General features: G+C 40.6%; 1 protein-coding gene across 1 annotated transcript; it reads right to left on the bottom strand.

Moving 5' to 3' along the window:
- Positions 1-2,167: 2,167 nt before the first annotated feature.
- Positions 2,168-8,908, bottom strand: slbp (stem-loop binding protein). Its single transcript, XM_058649304.1, has 8 exons — positions 8,730-8,908; positions 7,137-7,259; positions 5,861-5,974; positions 5,696-5,767; positions 4,681-4,803; positions 4,288-4,443; positions 4,106-4,214; positions 2,168-2,881 (listed from the first exon to the last, which is right to left on the bottom strand). The coding sequence occupies exons 1-8, from the start codon at positions 8,786-8,788 to the stop codon at positions 2,810-2,812; spliced, it is 828 nt and encodes a 275-aa protein (XP_058505287.1). The 5' UTR covers positions 8,789-8,908; the 3' UTR covers positions 2,168-2,809.
- Positions 8,909-9,963: the final 1,055 nt, after the last annotated feature.

The following is a 9,963-nucleotide window of genomic DNA, read 5'->3' as shown; positions in this document are numbered from 1 at the left end:
GTAGTGATAATGAAGTCGGTGGCAATATTTGTCTATTTTGTAGTGATGGTGAGATGAAGCCTCATGAGGCATTGAACCACTTGAGCCAACTGGTTCGAGAAAGGGTTCATTTCTCGAAGCTTCATGTGCACACGAAATAATAATAATTTTAATAAATGATCTAATTTCTGACAATTGTATTGATTTATTCTGTGTAACTGAAACTTGGTTACATGCAGGAGATTACGTTAGTATAAATGAGTCAACTCCGCCCACTCATGCTAATACCCATATTCCTAGAAGTCTTAGCTGTGCATTTAACTCGCTGTTGGAATCAATAGGTTTTATTCAACATGTTAATAAACCAACTAATCGCCTTAATCACACCCTTGATCTTGTTTTAACTTATGGTATTGATATTGATAACTTAAACATAGTTCCTCAAAACCCTCTCCTTACTGATCATTATTTACTCACATTTAATTGTATAATCATGAACTACAATAACATAAATAAGAAATACAGCTACAGCCAGTGCCTGTCTGATAATAATATTAATACATTCAAAGAGACAGTGCAACCTTTATTTGACTCGGTGCCATATATCAGTACATCTGAAGGTACCTTTTGGGATTTTACTCCCGCCCTCATAGATAACCTTGTTGATAGTACAGCAGCCTCACTGCGTACTACATTAGATTGCGTTGCCCCTCTGAAAAACAAAGTGGTGAATCAAATGAGACGAGCACCATGGTTTAACTCCAATACTCGTGCTCTTAAACAGGCGTTACGTAGATTAGAAAGAAAATGGCGTTCCAATAACCTAGAGGAATTTTATATAGCCTGGAAAGATGGTTTTGTAGCTTACAAAAAAGCCCTACACAAAGCTAGAGCTGCCTATTATTCTTCTTTAATTGAAGAAAATAAGAATAATCATAGATTTCTTTTCAGCACTGTAGCCAGGCTGACACAGAGCCACAGCTCCACTGAACCATCTATTCCTTTAACACTGAGCAGTGATGACTTTATGAACTTTTTTGTGAATAAAATAACATCAATTAGAGAAAAAATGGATCATCTCCTCCCTCATATTGGGACTGACTCATCTTTCAGCACAAGAGCTTTAGAAGCACCAGGTGCACAGTTAGACAGTTTCTCCCCTATAGATCTCCCTGAGTTAACATCATTAGTTTCATCATCCAAGCCATCAACCTGTCAGTTAGATCCTATCCCCACCAAACTGTTTAAAGATGTGTTTCCTTTAATTAACAGCTCTATATTGACTCAAATTAATCTATCCTTATTAATCTACTTCAAAGAGACATGAACATGCACTTACCAGGATAAATTGCCTGACTTGACCAAGCCGCGCCTTCTTATCCTGGTTTGGCGCTAATGCAACGGACTAAGCCAAGATGAACTTCATAGCATAGGTCAAGACTTGCTGTTCCAGAAATCCTGGATATATTAATTCTACTTTTGTGCAACAGGCCCCAGTTGTTATAATACATCCATGAGTGGAAAACTACTGCTAAACACTTTTCCTTTTCCTCCTCATCTTCTTCTTCCTCTTACAGCAGTCTGAAATAAAAATAAAATAACCTATGGCAGAAGTTTACCAATCATCATTAAATCTCTAAAGGTGTTAAGTTTGTTCATTTAAATTTTGTCAATGATATGGACAAATTAATTCTATCAATATAGTTGACATTCTCAGGTGCTGATTTGGTAGTTCTTAAAACAAATGTTTTACTGTAATTCATAAAGTACATATCATTCTACACACTGTTGTCATATCTATTTGTCATCCACCTGTGAAGCATGTTGAACTGCACTAACCTCAATGACCTAGGGCTGAACAATTTGGTGATAAGTTTTACCATTTTGCTTGATATTGGGATTGGGATTTATTTTGAAAAGGTGATGGCATATTAACAAATGACATGAAAACAGAAGACAGAACAAACTGTAACAATTACAAGTCCAGTCATACTATGAATGCTGCTACACGAAAAAGTATCTGGGATTTGGACTGCTGGTCAGACATGGTGACAAGTGATATTTGCTCCTGGCAAAGTTCTGTGAAAGTGATGAGATCCCAGAGTGCTTCTGTGTCAACCCTTGTTAGTAACAACCTGAACAAACAAGCCACAGTTCTGCTGAAAAAAAACAACAAAAAACTACTCAATCGACTTTGGGTTTTTTATTTTACGTCTTCACCATGAAGGAAACAACAATAAGAAACATACTAACATTGGTATAAAACACAACCTATGTAAAAACAAATACAGCCCAGACCTAATAATGCTTTTTTACAATTTAAAAATTGGACATGAAAGAAAAAGTCTTATGAATCCCTAAAAGAAAAACATTTTTCCTTTGGTGTGCCCATCTTTGAAGTCCTCGGAGAGATCTTTGAGTTCAGTCCATTTCGAATGCTTTCTTGTTTTCTTAGCACCAAGTCCAAGCAGTGTGTTTTGTGCAATTTGACCAGATCAGTGCTAGAAGTGTCTTTTTGTGAAGAACCCTAAACCAGTGACATCGACTCAACATTGAATTGGAAGGTTGAGCTGTGATAGAATGCTCCCTGAGAGCAGGTGAATAACCTGTGAAAGATCCCATGAGTTAACAAGCGCTGGTACAAATGGAAGATGAATACTTAATAAAAATGTTACAGGGCTGGACTAAGAACCAGCTGAGACACAGAAGATTGAGAGGCTTTTCAGATGTGGCATCGCCTTGTTTAGATCAAGAAGCTGGTAAAGCTAGGACAAACTAGAACACTTGAGATGAGTGTGTGCACATGGGTTTGAAGAAGAGCAATGAAGAGCTACACTGAGTCCGGCTGCGCTGAGATTTCAGTCTTCTGAATTTTAACTGGAGTACCCATACAGTCTTCATCCTGTAAGAGAGGAAGCACAAGAAATACAAAGCCTCATTATTTTCCAGCTTTCAATAAAGATCCCAACTTCACCCAATCAAATGAAATGCTAAGACGATGGCAGCATCTTGAATTGATACATGCTCACAGGGAAACTGGAGAACACGTTCTGCAACTCACTTTAAAACGATGACATGATCTCTACCAATCAATCATCTCTGTACCCCAGGAGTCAATTGAATGAACTGAAAACATAATCTAAGGCTGCACCAATTCATTGATCAAATTGAATTTATTCATCAACTACTAATTAAATTGCAAACTATTTATTTACCCAGTGTTTTATTTTTGAATAATAACAAATTCTGTGATTTCAGTTTCTAAAATTATAATTTTCTATTTATATAAAATATGTTTGTATTTAGGGCCACACGGTGGTGTAGTGGTTAGCACTCTCGCCTTGCAGCGAGAAGACCCGGGTTCGAGCCCCAGTTGGAACAAGGGCCTTTCTGCATGGAGTTTGCATGTTCTCCCCGTGTGTGCGTGGGTTCTCTCCGGGTTCTCCGGCTTCCTCCCACAGTCCAAAAACATGCAATGTGGGGATAGGTAAATTGGACACTCCAAATTGACCATAGGAGTGAGTGTGAGAGTGAATGGTTGTTTGTCTCTATCTGTGTGTGGCCCTGCGATGGACTGGCGAACTGTCCAGGGTGTACCCCGCCTATCGCCCGATGTAGCTGAGATTGGCACAGCACCCCCCGCGACCCTCTGGCAGAGGATAAAAAGCGGTAGATGATGACTGATGATGTTTGTATTTATTGCCTAAAATATCATCCTCTTCAATGAACTCAGATATTTAAAAAAAGAACAAGCCAAAGGAAAAATGGGTAAAAAAAGCTGGTCGACTGTGAGGTTGATGCCCAAGTGCAAGACAAGCTTCACAACGAATGCTCGTGTGACGCATGTCTCTGGGGAGTGAACTTTTTGGTAACAAAACTTTCACCTATATTTTTTGTGAGCTGTGCATGTCTCACAGGAAAATCCCCTACATGTCACATATGTCACAAGCACAACACAAAATCATAGCAAAAGCCCTACAGCAGGTGAGCAGGAGACAAACAGTGTGACTATACAAATGCACATGTCAATATCAAATAATGCAATCCTGTATGTATTGTTCCTCTTGTAGTCATGTTTGATGTGCTATGACAGATCTGAATGAACAGGAAACGCTGTCAAACTCACCTCCAGTAAAATGCCGTGTGTGTTGAGAGAAGCTGAGGCACTGTGAGAGTCAGAGAGGGTTGGGAAGTCCAGCTCAATGTCCATTACATCATCGAGGCCCAGCTCTTCACTAAAAGGAAAACATGGACAAGTGTGATCTTATGATCTTATGATGTGATGTACTTGTGTGTTAATCTTCTTACATGTTGTCGAGGACTTTATCTTGGCCATTGTCTGTTGGTGGGTCCCAGGCATGGAGCTTGACCTTCCACAGTTTGATCTGCTGATCCCACGAGCGACGACTGTATTTTTTAAACTTATTGGGAGTCTTTGGATGAACACCGGGCTGACGAAGGTGTCTGGAAAGACAATAGAAACTCGAGGGTTAAAGTTTTAACATGTGAATGATAAAACACATTCATGGTCCCATTTATGTGATTCCATTACATGTACAGAACATGCCTGGGTCAAAAACAGATCCGTCTTTACTGCAACTGCACAATGGAACTATTTGCTGAATTGTATGACATTTTCGTAGCATTATATGCATTTATGGTGGTTTTAGTTCTGCATATATTACACTAGCGTGAACTTACTTTGGAACTTCCTTGGTGTACCGATCGTAGGCCAGCGTATTTTTGCCATAGTTGATCTGTTTCTGTCGCCTTAGCAATACAGCCTCGTCGGTCTCCATGTTGTCTCCCTCTCTGGAGTCGCAGCTGCAGCAGAGACAAATTCAGCCACCATTAACACAGTCACAAAAAATAAACGACAGAACTTTTACAAGATACTGGGACCTAAACGCGTGTAAACATTGCCAAACTATATTTTTTAACCTGGGCAGGGGCAAAAAAAGATATATGCAAAACAAACAAACAAGTACACCCAGTAAGTGCTCATTTTAATTGCCATAAAAAGATAAAAATGACAATTTTTACAGTGATGATTGTTGATTGATGATGCTGATGATTGATACACTGATTAATAGGGATGCAACAATATGCGGTATTTTACCAAACTGTTCAATAAGCCCTGTTCGGTTCAATACACAGCAGCAAACAGTATTTCGCTCCTTTTCGTCACAAAACTTCGTACAGCCGCACAGATCCACTCAGGAGCAGCGCTGCTCAGTGTCATGCTCTGCTCATGCTGCCTTCAGAGACAATCTGAACGTCGCTGAATTTCCCCGGAGCCAATCAACACTCCGCATGCAAATGCTGAGCGCCGTCTTCGTTTAAGTCCACTGTGTGGGATCATTTTGGATTCAGCATAGACTACAATGAGAAATACCCTCTGGTACCTCAGCCATATCTACCAGGAATATGGCTGATGGTAAATCAGCCATATTCCTGGGCAGAGCAGTGCCACTGACTAACAATCAATTAGACGCTCCAACACACACACTTACATACGAGGACGTTGACAGCCTTGTCATGTTCACATTTGATTGTATTTGTAGTTGTAACCGTACCGTTACTGTGTCCCAAAACCGTGATGCATACCAAACCATGGAAAAACTGTACCGTTGCATCCCTACTGATTATACTTCTTTTTTTTTTTTTTTTCAACAAATGGGTTTTAAATGGTGAGAAAGAGAACGGGAGAACATACCTCCCAGAAGAGCCCGAGGAAGTCTTTCTCTCCCTCTGGGAACCTTCTGCAGCCAGTATCCTCCTCCTGTAACTGAACAAAATCCACACACACACACACACACACACTCAGTAAAGACTTAATGACTCATGGAAAAACCTACTGAAACAGAAGCATGTTAGTTACCGCTGCATGTCTTTCTGTACATCCCTCCTCATCTCATCATCCTCCACCTGGCTACCCCAGTCAGTCCGCCTGCCACAACGAGACACTGGCCCTGAGCTCTCTGGAGTGGTGAAGCTGAGCAGGAAACACAAGGGACACATTAAGTAGTCAACTAATAAGAGATGATGTTATATTGCTGAAATCAACTGTGTCCACTATGAGTAAACAGACTGCTTTATCAACAGTCTGTCACTTTTTATCCAAAATTTAGAAGTCTGTTCAAACTTCAGGGAAAAAAGCTTGTCTCGAATAGTTAAGATCAGACCACATGTTCCTTGAATCCACTTTGCAATTATCAGAAAAATTAGATGATGTTTTGTTAGTTTGATGAGAATATGGACGACAATGTATTTTAGGCTCTACGTGTATACAGTACAGAAAAGATGGACGTACTCTTTAGGTTTGATGGAGGAAGCCAACTAGGAAAGGAAGTCTATGGGAAAATGAGTGTTCTTCTTTGATTAACTGGGTTTTGTTCAAGGAGTTAATGGTCTCAATCGCTAGTTTCAATAGTAACGTTCAATAGAAAGTCTGTCCGTTTGGTGTCCGGGTCGATTTGATGTCATGACAACAAATGGTGATATTTTGATGTGTCAGAGTCTTTTAATTAATAATTAATTACTCGGCAATACAAAGAATTATTGCCGATTTCCTTTAGTGACTCATTTTCTAAACAACTACTAAACATCAAAGCTTAATTTTAATCCTATGATATAAAAATGTGACATCATAGATGAAAGGAGCGCAATATCACCTGTCTATTAATTCAAGGAACGTCTGTTAATCATAAAACAGTACCAACGGTTCACTTGACAGGTGAGTTACTCATGGCGCCAGTGTGTGCAGAGTGGTAGAAATGTGACAGGTGGAGGAGCCACTAGAGAGATTACGTAAGGCAATGTGCCATGCACGCGATGCTGAGTCAGTTGAAGTCTGAAATGTGGGTGGTGCCCTAGTAATGTCAGTTCTGTTCCCATGTGCAGGTAAACAGACAAAGCACAGCAATATACGCGTGAAACCACTGTGCATCCAACAGGAGACTTGTCGCAGGTGATGTCTGAACTTCAAACTGAACGAGTCAAATCACAAAACTTGAGGATTCAAAACGGGAGTTCCAATTATTATGGGTGATCACTGTTGGTTGCCATTGGCTTAGTTGTAGACTCCACCCAAGTAAGATGGCTGGGCCGGAGTGTGTGGGAGGGGAGCATCCAAATACTTTCAAAAAATGTTTTACCTGGAATGTCTGCAATCAGAGTGTCTGTACTTTTCCTTCTCAGTTCCCTCTGCATCTCTGTTGGTCCGCAGGCTTCCATCAACCCCCCTCTTCCTGCAGTGGGACCACCGAGATGGGACAGTGCTGCAACAGGAAAAGGCAAGCGAGGGCTGGATTAGAGCAAACCACTGTATACAAGCACATCCCAAGAGAGCCTTACAACTTAAGTCGCTTCAGCTAATAATTTAAGAACTGGTTTGCAAAGAGTATATGGATGTGGCTCAGGAGGTGAGGCCTATTCAATCCCCGGCTCCAATGGACATGGTCAACATGCCAAAACATCCTTTGGCAAGAAACTGGACTCCAAATTCCTGCTGACAGCTGTAAGATAGAAAGTGCTGCACACACACACAGTAGATGGGCTGTTTTGTTTCAGCTGTTGTGCTTTATAAATACATTTAGATTGGACTGTATAAATGGGTGTTAAAACACAACTGTAGAGTGAGTCAGTTTGAGCTGTTAGCAGGCTGACACCAAGGCTTGCAACTAACAGATATCACAATCTATTCATTTGTCCAGTTTAGACCAATTAATTAACTGATGTATGTAAATTGTTGATCAAAGTTTCCCAAACTGCAAAACAGCAACTTCCTTGTCATTTGTCCACAAACCAGGTGGTCCCTTCACTGTCAAAGAGGGGTAAAGATAAAGTTCAGCCCCACAGTTTCTGAATAAAAACAAAGATGGACAATCGTCCAAGAAATCAATAACATAAAAAAAATACATTTAAAAAAATAATGACCTGTGTTTTTTACTAAGAAGGTTTGAAGTTGATGACTAAAGTGCCGTTGAGGTTCGTGGACATATTCAAGACTGGACAAACGGCAGAGAACCCCGTAGTTCTTTACTGAATTACTTATAGAGTCAAAATAACTGTAATACGATTGGCCTTTGAAATGTCAGGCTATTTTATGTGAGTTAGTGTTTTATTACCAATCTGCATTTCAATGCTTTTTTCATTCATGTACAGTTAACTTAGTCATTGATTACGTACAGACAGAGACTCCCGCCATCTGAACACAGTCTACTTCCGATTGTTCCGACCCCGCGTACCAGTGTGTTTCTGGTCTGTGTTTCTTTGGGATGAAGACCATCTGGTGCATATCTGACCTGATCACCAGCGTTGGCCACACAGGTTCACTTGTAACCTGAATAATAAGTACAGCCAGTGAAAGTTGCTTAATAGCTGTGGCCTCTATGTCGTTCTACACACTATCGACTATCTGCGCACATTAAACTACAACACAACGCGTCCTGCCCGACAACGTACCGCTTGTCACAGTTTATTGCCTCCTCTGAACAAAAAAACGATCCTTGTTTCGCCCCTTATCACACACAACAGAGCCTGGTATCTGCTACATGGCTACGAGCTAACCCAGTGTTAGCTTAGGAAGCTAAACGCGCCATTTATCGCGATAGAGTGAAGAAGCAGTGAACAGTCTCTTAAACCCAAAAATGACCTGTATTAAACCAAGCGATAGTGCGGAACCAAACAAAGCCACTGTCCAGTGGAGGGACAGAGAGTGTTTGTCGCGGCTATACATTCAAACGTACCATTCGTCGTGTCGGCTGCTCTGAGCACCACGGCGTCTCTCTTCGGCCCACGCGGACATTTTCTGAAATATTACAGAAAAGTAAGTGTTTCTTAGTACTAGCTTAAGAAGCTTTTTTTGACCCTGTCTTAAACGTCCCTCCGCTCACAAACACCCGCCAACACTGAAAAGCCCCGTATGCCCAGAACTCTCCAGTGGGTCATGTGACCGGAAAAGGCGGATACACATGCAAATTGAATAGAGTCGAGCCGCCGAGGCGGGTTATTTTTTCCCACCTTTTTAAACAGGCTCCTGCCCGATGAATGAACAATAAGACCCATACTTATTGTGCCTCTTTCAGTTTCTTTAACCAATCGCTGTGTATGCCTGAATCCAACCAACCAACCAAGGGACTGGTAATCGACTGGTAGGAATGAAAGAAGTTAAAGGCGGGCAAATTTCTCTTTCAAATTCAAGAGGGCTCATAGGGTGGAACTTAAAAGTTCCCCTGCTTTTAGAATCACCCCCCCCCCCCCCCCCCCCCCATGCAGTCTACTATTGTCAAAACCAGCGGATCACTGTAGTGTACAAAATGAACTACAACCTGCTTTTCAGTAAAAAAAAAGTTTCACAATTTTTACCCAAATTTAAATTTTTTATTTTGTAAAAATTAGAAATTATTTAATTTCTGTGTGACTTCTGTCCAGTGCTGTTAAAGGACCAGTCAAGGTGTTTACATGTATGTTAAAAGTCCGATTTTAGATTTAGACAATAATTTGGTTTTCTTAATGTCATGATAACACATTAGTCCGACCAAAAATTGAGCTAGTCTTAGTCGGGCTGACATACCTGGATAATGCGATTCATAGTCTGATTACTCCTGCATGTATATGTATATGTATATGTCTTTGATCCGAAAGTAGGAGTAGTATAAACTACAGTACTGTCGCTGGAAATCATATGGCAGAGCTATGCTCAAGCTAATTTGTATCACAATTAACATGTACAGCAGGTAAGAAACAAACACAGCATGATCCATCTCACCGTCCATCTGGTCATTGGCTGTTTGTTTTTTCTGTGATGCAAAGGTCAACAGAAAAACTGATTCAATACCCACTAGCTTATAGAGCGATAGAGCACCACCTATGGAGGCAATGTCAGACATACACGTCCAATAAATAGATTATCTCCTCCACATGTATACTCAGACTGTCTGTCAGACAACTTGCGAATTTAAGAGTTAAAATTCTTAAATT

Source organism: Solea solea, chromosome 14, assembly GCF_958295425.1.
Source record: "Solea solea chromosome 14, fSolSol10.1, whole genome shotgun sequence".
NCBI classification, from domain to species: Eukaryota; Metazoa; Chordata; class Actinopteri; order Pleuronectiformes; family Soleidae; genus Solea; species Solea solea.
Note: the sequence above shows the minus strand (reverse complement) of the source record. Positions and strands in the feature narration are given on the sequence as shown.

Excerpts from the sequence above, each read along its gene's own strand:
- slbp (XM_058649304.1), bottom strand. The coding sequence starts at position 8,788 with ATGTCCGCGTGGGCCGAAGAGAGACGCCGTGGTGCTCAGAGCAGCCGA. Across the intron at positions 4,804-5,695 it reads TCCTCGGGCTCTTCTGGGAG|CTGCGACTCCAGAGAGGGAG; the intron begins GTATGTTCTCCC and ends TCTCTGCTGCAG. Across the intron at positions 2,882-4,105 it reads CACACGGCATTTTACTGGAG|GATGAAGACTGTATGGGTAC; the intron begins GTGAGTTTGACA and ends CCTCTCTTACAG.